A 12,467-nucleotide genomic window follows, 5' to 3' on the forward strand; every position below is an offset into this window, starting at 1 on the left:
ATAAAACAGGTGGGGGGGGGGGGGGGGCTAGGGGGCCGATCGGTGTCAGAAGTTTTTTTTCACCTTAATTCATAGGATGCATTAGGGTAAAAAAACACGAGTGTTTACAACCCCTTTAAGTTAGAAGCTGATTGGCACAGCTGCACCAAATTTTGCACTCTCCAGTTTTAATAAATCCCCACTTGTTCTGTATTATACAGTCACCTGGTATAATGCTAACATTTGACAGGTAGATAGTGAAGGTCAGCCAGCTCTTTGCACTCATTTATTCTGCTCAGCTGATATTTCTCATGGAGCATTGTATGCCACTGTGTTTCCTTTGGCAGGTGTGGTTTTAAGCAAATGCAATCATTTTTTTTAATTTTCCAGTGGTCTAATGAAATATTAAGAGAAACTCCAGCTAAAACCTCTTTTTAAATTGACTTGGGAGTAGATGGAACTTCTGTAGATTTTTATTTGCAGTTTGTGACTATCTGGAGCACTGTCCCCTCACTTTTTTAGTGGTTGTGACTAGAGGTCGACCGATATGGGTTTTTCTCTGGCCGATGCCGATGCCGATATTTACAAATCGCGGTGGCCGATGGCCGATATGTGATGCCGATTTTTTTTGGGCCGATATATTAGGCCGATTTTTTTTTTTTTTTTTTACCTTCATCTCATAAAATCTAACAGTTAGACCCCTTTCACAATGGGGCGTTTTTCAGGCGCTTTTGGGCTAAAAATAGCACCTGTAAAGTGCCTGTCAAACGGCTCCCCTGCAGTCTCAGTGTGAAAGCCCGAGTGCTTTCACACTGAGGCGATGTGCTGGCAGGATATTAAAAAAAGTCCTGCAAGCAGCATCTTTGGAGCAGTGTATACCACCACTCCTGCCCAATGAAATGAATGCGCACCGCTGTCGAATCGCCTGCAAAGCGTTTCGGCAGCAGCGCTTCAGGGGTGCGTTTAACCCCTTCCTCGGCCGCTAGCTGGGTTATAAGCGACCTGCTAGCAGCCGAATAGCGCCGCTAAAATGATGGTAAAGAGCCGCTAAAACTAGCAGTCTTTTACCGTCAATGCATGCCCGCTCCAGTGTGAAAGCAACCTTCAGTGATACGGAAATTTTTTTACATTTAAACATTTATTAAACAAAACAAACCTCCAATCAGTTCACTTGTATGTAGAATTTAGATAAAAAAAATATAAAAAAAAACCTCTCTTAAATATTAAATACACAAAAACAGGTAATCAAAACTTCTGGATGAAAAAAAATGGGCTAACTTTACTGCTTAGTTTTTTTTTTTAAATTTATTAGTGTATTTTTTTTTTTTTAATTACATTTGAAAGACCGCTGCGCAAATACCGTGTGACATAAAATATTGCAACAACCGCTATTTTATTCCCTAGGGTCTCTGCTAAAAAAAAATATATATATAATGTTTGGGGGTTCCAAGTGATTTTCTAGCAGAAAATACTGGATTTTTACTTGTAAGCAACAAATGTCAGAAAAGATTTAGTCTTTAAATGGTTAAACTGAGAACTTCTACACACGGAATTTAGTTCATTCAGAAGTGTAAACATTGTATCCTTCAGGTTCTTTTTATCAGATTTGGCAGGCTGCCCAGAGAGGGGGAGAAGTCGCTTCACACAGACACTGACTTCTATTACAGAAGTCTTTTGCAAGTCGCGCTGAAGCTATATCGGCTTTTTTATCAGCACAATCGGCCGATGCCGATTAAGTAAAAAACACCAAATATCGGCCGATATATCGGCCGGCCGATATATCGGTCGACCTCTAGTTGTGACACATTGACAAACAATCACAAGGGAAAAATGGTTTATTGGGACAGAACACACCATAATACAATTCTGACATATGCTGTAACTTGTCCACACTGAAAAGGGTGTTTTTGTTGAGGCCTCTTTCCTTATTGGAGACATTTCCCATCATGACCTCTCTCACTGACACTGGATCAGGAAATGGATAAACAGACAACAATAAACCTGATAGAGGTCCCAACCCTCTCTTAAGCCCGTAAACACAGGCTGAATGTCGGGTGGCATGGGTCGGTTCAGTAGAAACCGTCTGATGTTCGGCCCGTGTGTACTGCAGCTGGTCCCACAAAAGCTGGCCATTCGGCTGTCTTCTGTCGATGGGGCATGACTGGAAAAGGTCTACCAACCGGCTCCTGGTGAGCTCTCTCAGCACTAACCAGAGTGTTCTGCTTTGGGGGCGTCCCTGCCAGAACACAATAACGTCCTTTAGATTTGTATACTTGTATTTAAAAGCACACTTAAGAAAAAAAAGAAAATAAGTTATAGGGTTTAAAAGTGCTCTAATCCAAAGGATGATTCCAGCGTTTAGGTTTGATGACTATTTGATTGCAAGTATGTAATCTCTATTTTATAAAGGCTTAAAAACAAAGTGCCTATACACAGCTTTATACAACAATTTTCTGTAGGAAAATATTCACTGAAAAGATTGTCTGTCTGTGAATAAGATTGATTGAAATGGAAAATCTATTCCATTTCTGCTTTAGAAAATTCAGAAGATACAAGGCTAAGGAAAAGATATTGTAATAGCTACAAATTCCCCTTTAACCTATGAGGGAAAATACAGATCTTTTGTTTATCTTGTTTAATTTGTCTGAATGATACAGCCATTCAAAGTTACCGGTACATGAGGTCAGGGTGACCAGATCCATCACACAGTGTATAAACTATTGTAGGCAGGAAAAGGATCCAATTGTTTTTGTGTGCTTGTTCTAATGTCGCCATATAACACCGATGTGGGACAGGCTTTTTAAAACTGGTGGAATGAAATGAGTCTGTGCTGTCCACTAAGACCAGTCTCATTCCAGCTGTCCGTTTTTAAAGTGTTATCTATCCGCTATAATATAGACTGCAGTAGCACTCCTCTTATCTCAAGAAGTTCATCTGAGGTAGCTTTAATTCAATAATAGGGTCATCTGAGGTGCTATGGCAAGGGGAAATACAATGGGGGAAATATTTATTCGATCCCCTGCAGATTTTGTAAGTTTGCTCACTTACAAAGAAATAAAGGGTCTATAATTTTTATCATAGGTGTATTTTAAGTGATAGTGACAGAATATCAACCAAAAATTCAGAAAAACACTAAATATAAATGCTATAAATTAAGTTGCAGTTCAGTGAGTAAAATAAGTATTTGATCCCCAAGCAAAACATTACTTAGTACTTGGTGGAGAAACCCTTGTTGGCAAGCACAGAAGTAAGAGGTTTCTTGTAGTTGGTACCCAGGTTTGCACACATCTCAGGAGGGATTTTGGTCCTCTCTTCTTTACAGATCTTCTCTAAAGCCTTAAGATTTCTTGGCTGTCGCTTAGCACCGTGAAGTTTCCACTCCTTCCATAAATGTTCTATAGGATTAAGGTCTGGAGATAGGCCACTCCATGACCTTAATGTGCTTCTTCTTGAGCCACTCCTTTGTTGCCTTGGTGGTATGTTTTGTTCTGTGTTCATCCCCTTTATAACATCTCCCTTCACTTTCCTGTCCTCACCCCCTTTTTTAGAACCCCCTCTTCACACCACCCCCCTTTTTTTTAGAACCCACCTTCACCCCCTATGTAGGACCCAATCACCCTTCATATCACTCCCTATACATTCCTGCCCTGCCTCTCTTTTTTATATCACCTCTCTTCCTTCATATTACAGTTTCTGATCCCCTATGAAGTTTTAGCACAAGAATAAGAATCTTCAAGTACTGTATGTGACTGTAATTTTCAAATACTATTGGGCTCAACTGAAAATAGCTGTAATTTTTTGGAAAAAGGATCCTTATTCTGGCGTGTTCGCTTTGTGAATTCAACTTGCTAGCCGGATTAACAGATAATAAAACTGTTATGGGAGACTCAGAAAAATAAATACTGCTGTGTTAATGCTATCGACAGACAGTGTTACATATGTCATATTTTATCATATTTTATTTTATTAAAGCTGAGTTCCACCCAAAAGTTTTACTTCTTCTTATCTGCTTCCCCCCCCACCCCAGTTGCCACATTGGTACATTTTAGGGGGGAGGGGAGGGAGAAACAGATAAGCAGAAGTTCCACTTTTGGGCGGAACTCAACTAGAAGCAGTTTTCAACAGGTACCCTTCCCCACTTCCAGGAGACAGTGCCGCGGCGCCGTCCTTGGGAAGTTTGGCCTCCTTCCGCCGATGGGCCGGTAAGAAAGCGCAGCACATTTCATGCAGTAGGGAACCAGCTGTAAAGCCTTTACTGCCAATTTCCCTTACTATGAATGGCAGCCCCAGCACCTGGCAGCTGATCCGAAAATTGGCTGGGGTGCTAACATTGCGGGCTCCCTGGATGGGTTAGTGTCCATACTTTTAAAAAGCCAGCAGCTACAGTATTTGTAGCTGCTGACTTTTATTATTTTTTTTCCCCAGGTGGATCTCCGCTTTAAGCCTGTGCGCACAGAAGCAATGAACTAGCTGGGTTTACACCTTGCTCCTCTTCAGTTGGAATAAAGTGCTTGGTTTGAATGCAGCTGCTATTTAAATTTCAACCCTAGAACAGTTTCTTATAAGATACATGTGATACATTCCTTCAATAGACAAGAGCTCTTAAAGACTGCATAATCGTTACATAGTAGGTGAGGTTGAAAAAAAACACAAGTGCATCAAGTCCAACCTATGTGTGTTATTATTAGTATTATTATGTCAGTATTACATTGCATTTCCCTGCATGTTGCGGTCATTCAGGTGCTTATTTTTTTTTAAACTATTGATGCTCCCCGCTGAGACCACTGCCTGTGGAAGGGAATTCCACATCCTTGCCGCTCTTACAGTAAAGAACCCTCTACATAGTTTAAGGTTAAACCTCTTTTCTAATAATTTTAATGAGTGGCCACGTGTCTCGTTAAACTCCCTTCCGCAAAAAAACTCTTTGTTTTTTTCTTTTTTGTTTTGTTTTTTTACTATTCTAATATTGTATGAGGTCAAATTTTATATATAGTTTTTCTCATTATATTTTCTTTTTGTTTTATGATACGTATTCGTATTGTGTTAGAAAAGACAAAGCAAAAAAAACAGCACTTTTCAAACATATGTCAGAGTTGTTTGCTCATCAGATGTAATGTTTACGATCAAATTATTATGCTATCATTAGGTAAAGAGATCTTCAAAGGGAATGTGGTATAAACTGTTTACCTTTTTGTAGATCACTTAACAAGCAATTCTATTTACAAAACAGGCTTAATTATTAATCATGTACTTGTTTTACATTAAGCAGCTCCAATCCATTTACCTTCCTTGTCCATTTTATATGGAAAGACATTTTGTTTCTGGCAACCCAAAAGTTATAGTGACAACAGAAAGCTTACATACGGTGCCTTGAAAAAGTATTCATACCCCTTGAAATTGTCCACATTTTGTCATGTTACAACCAAAAATGTGAATGTGTATTTTATTGGGAGTTTGTGATGGACCAGCACATAATTTTGAAGTGGAAGGGAAACAATATATAGTTTTCAAAATGTGAAAAGTGTGGCATGCATTTGTATTCAGTCCCACTGAGTCAATAATTTGTAGAACCACCTTTTTCTTCAATTACAGCTGCAAGTCTTTTTGGGGATGTCTCCACCAGCTTTGCACATCTAGAGAGTGAAATTGTTGCCCATTCTTTGCAAAATAGCTCGAGCTCTGTCAGATTGGATGGAGAGTGTCTGCGAACAGCAATTTTCAAGTCTTGCCACAGATTCTCAACTAGATTTAGGTCTGGACTTTGGGCCATTCTAACACATGAATGTGCTCTGATCTAAACTATTCCATTGTAGCTCTGGTTGTATGTTTAGGGTCTTTGCCCTGCTGGAAAGTGAACCTCCACCCCAGTCTCAGACTCTGCAAAAGACTTAACTGTTTTTTTGCCCTGTATTTGGCTCCATCCATCTTCCCATCAACTATGACCAGCTTTCCTGTCCATGCAAAAGAAAAGCATCCCCACAACACGATGCTACCACCGTGTTTCACAGTGGGGATGGTGTGTTCAGGGTGATGTCGTGTTAGTTTTCCCCCACACAGTGTTTTTCTTTTAGGCCAAAAAGTTCAATTTTGGTCTCATCTGACCAGAGCAACTTCTTCCATACATTTGCTTTGTCCCCCACCTGGCTTTTTACAAACTGCAAATGGGATTTCCTTTGGCCTTCTTTCAACAATGGCTTTCTTCTTGCCACTCTTCCATAAAGGCCTGATTTGTGGATTGCACAACTAACAGTTGCCCTGTGGACAGATTCTCCCACCTGAGCTGTGGATCACTGCAGCTCCTCCAGAGTTACCATGGGCCTCTTGGCCGCTTCTCTGATTAATTCTCTCCTTGCCCAGCCTGTTTGGGTGGATGGCCATGTCTTGTTAGGTTTGCAGTTGTGCCATACTCTTTCCATTTTTGGATGATGGATTGAACAGTGCTCTGTGAGATTTTGAAAGCTTGGGATATTTTTTTTATAACCTAACAATGCTTTAAACTTTAACACAACTTTATCCCTGACCTGCCTGGTGTGTTCCTTGGCCTTCACAATGCTGTTTGTTCACTAAGGTTCTCTAACAAATCTCTGAAGGCTTCACAGAACAGCTGTATTTATACTGAGATTAAATTACACACAGGTGAGACCTATTTACCAATTAGGTGACATCTGAAGTTAATTGGTTCCACTAGATTTTAGTTAGGGGTATCAGAGTAAAGAGGGCTGAATACAAATGCAAGCCACAGTTTTCAGATATTTGTACAAAAATTTGAAAACCATTTATTATTTTTTTTCTCCCACTTCACAATTATGTGCCACTTTGTCATGGTCTGTCACATAAAATCCCAACAGAATACATTTACGTTTTTAGTTGTAACATGACAAAATGTAGAAGATGTCAATGGGAACCTTTTGAATGCACTGTAATGGTTTTATTTTTAAACTTGCACAATAATTATTCAGTAATATTAAAATTCTAAAGTATTTCACCTTTTGTCTTTCAGAAAAAACAGCGAACCAAAGAGCTGTCCCAACTTTTCCATTCATACAATCCATACGACCATAAGGTAAGGCAATGCTCATTACTGGCTTATCTCATCAAAAGTATTTATCTTTTAATTAAGGGGGCTGGCAGATTTATACTTTTTTTTTCAAAACCCCTAAGCCTATTTACACACAAATCCTCTGCCCCTCAAATTTCCCCTCAAAGCACAAACCCTCTCCAAATCCCTCGCCTTCCCACTCAAATTTTTCTCCCCCCATCCTAGCACAAATCCTCCCTCCCACCAATTTCCCCTTCTAGCACAAACACCCTCCAATCATCCCTACTAGCATCAAACCCCCACCCCCCCAAAAAAAAAATTAAAAAAAATATATATATACATACGTCCCCTCTTCTATAGCACTAATGCCTCAAATCCCCCCTCGAAGCACAAATCCTCTTCCCCCATCCTCCTCCCAACAAAAATCCCCCCAAATTACTACCAAATTTGCCCTGCCAATCCCCAAATTCCCCTTCTCAACACAAATCCCTCCCTCCCTCCCTCAATCTCCTTGTGGTGCCCCCCCCCCCCCTGACCTCACATGAAACCACAGTGCCCAGGGCAGCCCCCCCTCCTGTCCACCCCTTGTCCTGGCCCTGGCTGTCAGTGACTTTCAAAAAGACATGTCCCTTCCGGCTTCTTCTGCTGTGACAGATGGGTAGTTTGAGAATTGGGATGTTATGGAATATGTTTGAGGAATGACCTGTGTTCCTCTTTACTGTCTGATTAATTTAATAGTAAAGTATTTCAGGTGTAAGTAAAGTCACACAAAGGTCTATAGCAATAAATAATCAGGTCCAGCTGACTTTTATAGTGTTAGAACATTTAATGCTGCCAGATGGAGATGCTTAAGATCGCCAAAGCCAATCAAATTGGGTTCTGAGCCCACCAATAACCATAATAAATGGCACTTGTGTACTAATCTCATCAGTCAGTATAGTTTTTTTTCAGTTAATATAGTTAATGCAATTGGTAGTTTTAGCATGCTTTTTTGTTTGGAAACAATATGGTATGAACTGGAAATGCTCAGCAAATTTCTACAAGAACCGTCAGTCTGCATGATAATACACTTCATTATAAGTAAGTTATAACCTTAGTACTTTTCCCCCAGAATATTTTATCACTAAACTTCAGTTTTAACAGTGAGTGTACCGAAATGTTTTGTTTAAGCACTGTAGAATATTTTGAAATAGGTAAATTCTTGGGTTGAAAAATGCATTTGTAGTTTATTCAATGATTGAATAGAAGTAATGGTGTGCTTACTACTGTCTTTTCTCTGAATTTTCTGGTGAATTGTAAGTCCTTTATCCTAGCACAAGGAAACTATTATTTTTATATTAAAACTTTTATTAGCTTGTGGTCATTCACTTCTCCTCCTGCCGCCTCCTCCATTCATATCCTTTGTGGCATTATATCAAAGTGTCCTCAAATGATTTTGGCTTTACATGTGAAGACTTACACACTCCTTTACAAATTAGTCATTAGGCTATGTAGAATAGAATGTGACTGTAGATCTCTGCTGTTTGATGTTTGTTTTAGAGCCTTTTAATAAATTATTATAAATTATCTGACTTGCAAGGGACTTTTACAGCTGCCAAAAAGTATTCTCCTGGTCTGTTTTAATGTGCTCATAATGTGTGTCCATGAACACTTGCAGGTGAGCTCTGAAAGGTTAATAGTTTTTTTTCTTTTTTTGTCTGTAGTGTTTGCTTGACTTGAATTACTTAAAGATTACATTTATTTCAGCTTCCAAATGGAAGCAATTGTGTTTATTTAGGGCATGAAATTGAAAAATCACAGTCAGTAGACTAATTTGATTAAACCACTGATGTTTTTTCTTAGTATGTACTGCCTATCAGTGGGCTATAGAGCCTTCCTTGTAAGTCCTAAGAAGCCCTAAATATTGCGCATATCCAAAAACTATGGCGTCACAATTTAGTATCACACATTTTTTAAGAATATGATGTAAATACATATTTATTTTTTGCTTTCAGTTAAGTCATTAAAAACACAACCAGGAAATGGGAGCAAGGTGTAATTCGCAGCACTTTGTTTCTAGTCTAGCAATCCGATCATTTTAGACATCTCACCTTAACCACTTCCTCATCTGTATCTCCTGAAGGCTGCTGCTTGTTCTTTCAGGTTAATGAAAAGATTTACCCATAGTAGTCTAAGGGGAATTGTCGTATACACTGACTGCAGTCAGTGTTAGAGACTTGTTAGATGAAAGAAATGATAGATGGCACTGAAAAAAAAAAGATTCACTCCCCCCACTCTTTTTGTCCTTTGTGTTCAGTTGATTAGCGTGTAGTTCCTTTTTAAAGGTATAGCTGCTTTGCATTTTTACAATTAATACTACAGGCATATCTTGAAAATGTATATTCAAGCTTTGTGGCATGAGTTCTAAAGAAAATTTCCCAGTAAGTGGAATGCCTCATGCTATTTTGTTGCTGCATACGCTTAAAGGCAAAGTGGTTGAGAGAGGGAAGTGAGTTCAATGAACTGATACTATTATAGCGCAATTTGAGTGTTACAATAAGGAATAAAAATATGGTGCTATAAGAGCTTAATGCACTTTTAACACTATATGCTGCCAAAAAATGCTGTCATGTACTTCTCGTCGCAGTATATTGAGTTACCGTGAGATGGGTGTTTGAACTTTGATGGCCCTACCTAGCTTACAATCTCAGCTTTGGTCAGAATGTGTTACATGTGTGTGAGTGTATTAGCAAGGGGATTACTTTGGATTAGCTGGACTTTGGAGAAAAGCATTGAAGAGAATATACTAGATATTGTTTTTTTAACAAGTAAGAACAGAACATTAGTTTCACAAAGACCCTTTAGTCAATGGGACCGTATCACTGAAAATAATATAATGTATGTTGAAATAGTGCTATATCTATGGAGTCATATGTACATTTTTTTGTGGTTAAAATATTTTGTGCTCTGCAATGGCAAAGTGCAGGGATTAGTTGCAATTAAAATCCTTAAAACTATCATCCTTTAAAGTTGATAATGTCATTAAAGTGATTGTAAAGTCTCATTTTTTTTTCCCATGAAAATAATAAACATGCTATACTTACCTCCTCTGTGATTTGCATAGAGCAGCCTGGATCCTGCTCTTTTCTGGTCCCTCTTCTGTGCTCCTGGCTTTTCCCTACGGTCAAGTGACCCCACAGTAAGCAGCTTACTATGGGGGCACCTAAGCCGAGTCACAGGCCTGTGTGTCCATTTAGACACAGAGCTGCGGCCCGGCCCCACACTCTCTTTCTCCTGATTGGCTGGCTGACTGACTTTGACAGCAGCGGGAGCCAGTGGCGCCACTGCTGTATGTCAGGCAATCAGGAGGGAGAATAAAAAAATGGGTAGTCAGAATGGTGAGCCGCCCTCAATTCAAAACAACCCCCACTGCGCCAATGAGTAGAATTTGCAACAAACAGAAATAAGATCCAGTGAATGGCTCATTTGGTGTATAACAAAATATGTGTAACCATATATAACTCACTAAATGAAAAGTGAAAAAAGAGAGCTGCCCCTTTAAGAAGCTATCAAACTAAAATATTATCTGATCCAATATATCCTAAAATCCAACGCACCTTCTCCTAGATATATCAGAGCAAATAAGAGGCGCTCATATCCCTAGTGCTAGAAATCGCATGTGCTGCAATTTCATCAAAAATAAAGGTTGAAAATATCTTAAGTGTGCAAATTAATGCATGAAACTTAACGGTGTTTACCAATACTAATCAAACCATGCGAAAGTACATCCAAAGTGCACGTGAAAAAAGCTGTGACAGCAAAATAATAAATAAATGGCTAAAAATCCCCAGTTATTGTGTTTCATAAATTAAAGCGCAGAAAAAATTGTAATTGATTATATAATTATATTACAAACAAATTAATTGGTTAAAGCATGAAAAATCAGTCCTTTACAATCTTGTGACAAATAACGTGATTAAATTTGTGACAGAAAAGTGCATAAAAATCGCATAAAAATCGCACAAATCTTCTAAGGTGCAGTGATCTTGAAAATGCTGAATTCCACGTGTCCTTCACCTCACCACCGTGATACGTGAATCCACTCCCAAAGGAATCTCACTCACCGAATAATTTTGCCAGCACTCTCATGCACGGCAAAAAATGCTTAGTAGCCACACTCCAGAGAACTCCAGCAAGCAGCAGCAGCAATACCACAGTGTGTAGAATCAATCCACATGTAAAAAAATTGAGGAACTCACATAGCGTAAACCAGCACGGCAAGTTTATTTAAAACCACTACAATCTTCAATGGAAACACTCACATTTTAAAGATAAAAATCAGCAGTAAAACCAATGTGATTCACAGCAAGCTTCAATCATTGGTGGATACACTCAGAACAACAAATGGTCACGGCAGACCCGAGGTGTGTTGATGCTCAGACTCACGGTCTTTCTCACCCCCCTCCGTGGTGCGCCGTGCAATGACAGACTCTCCTTCGTATAGTGCGGCTCTCAGCGTTGCTTGTCACATCTCATAGCCACGCCCCCCTATACGAAGGAGAGTCTGTCATTGCACGGCGCACCACGGAGGGGGGTGAGAAAGACCGTGAGTCTGAGCATCAACACACCTCGGGTCCGCCGTGACCATTTGTTGTTCTGAGTGTATCCACTAATGATTGAAGCTTGCTGTGAATCACATTGGTTTTACTGCTGATTTTTATCTTTAAAATGTGAGTGTTTCCATTGAAGATTGTAGTGGTTTTAAATAAACTTGCCGTGCTGGTTTACGCTATGTGAGTTCCTCAATTTTTTTACATGTGGATTGATTCTACACACTGTGGTATTGCTGCTGCTGCTTGCTGGAGTTCTCTGGAGTGTGGCTACTAAGCGTTTTTTGCCGTGCATGAGAGTGCTGGCAAAATTATTCGGTGAGTGAGATTCCTTTGGGAGTGGATTCACGTATCACGGTGGTGAGGTGAAGGACACGTGGAATTCAGCATTTTCAAGATCACTGCACCTTAGAAGATTTGTGCGATTTTTATGCGATTTTTATGCACTTTTCTGTCACAAATTTAATCACGTTATTTGTCACAAGATTGTAAAGGACTGATTTTTCATGCTTTAACCAATTAATTTGTTTGTAATATAATTATATAATCAATTACAATTTTTTCTGCGCTTTAATTTATGAAACACAATAACTGGGGATTTTTAGCCATTTATTTATTATTTTGCTGTCACAGCTTTTTTCACGTGCACTTTGGATGTACTTTCGCATGGTTTGATTAGTATTGGTAAACACCGTTAAGTTTCATGCATTAATTTGCACACTTAAGATATTTTCAACCTTTATTTTTGATGAAATTGCAGCACATGCGATTTCTAGCACTAGGGATATGAGCGCCTCTTATTTGCTCTGATATATCTAGGAGAAGGTGCGTTGGATTTTAGGATATATTGGATCAGATAA

General features: G+C 39.2%; 1 protein-coding gene across 3 annotated transcripts in view; it reads left to right on the forward strand.

The window, feature by feature from the left end:
* The window catches only part of CDKAL1 (CDKAL1 threonylcarbamoyladenosine tRNA methylthiotransferase), a 1,191,002-nt gene that overhangs the window by 882,842 nt on the left and 295,693 nt on the right, over positions 1-12,467 (forward strand). For all 3 annotated transcript variants that reach the window (XM_073631142.1, XM_073631141.1, XM_073631143.1), the window contains one exon: positions 6,980-7,042. In XM_073631142.1, coding sequence (XP_073487243.1) covers positions 6,980-7,042 — 63 coding nt within the window. The remainder of the gene's footprint in view (positions 1-6,979; positions 7,043-12,467) is intronic.

Source organism: Aquarana catesbeiana, linkage group LG05 (genome assembly GCF_042186555.1).
Source record: "Aquarana catesbeiana isolate 2022-GZ linkage group LG05, ASM4218655v1, whole genome shotgun sequence".
NCBI lineage: Eukaryota > Metazoa > Chordata > Amphibia > Anura > Ranidae > Aquarana > Aquarana catesbeiana.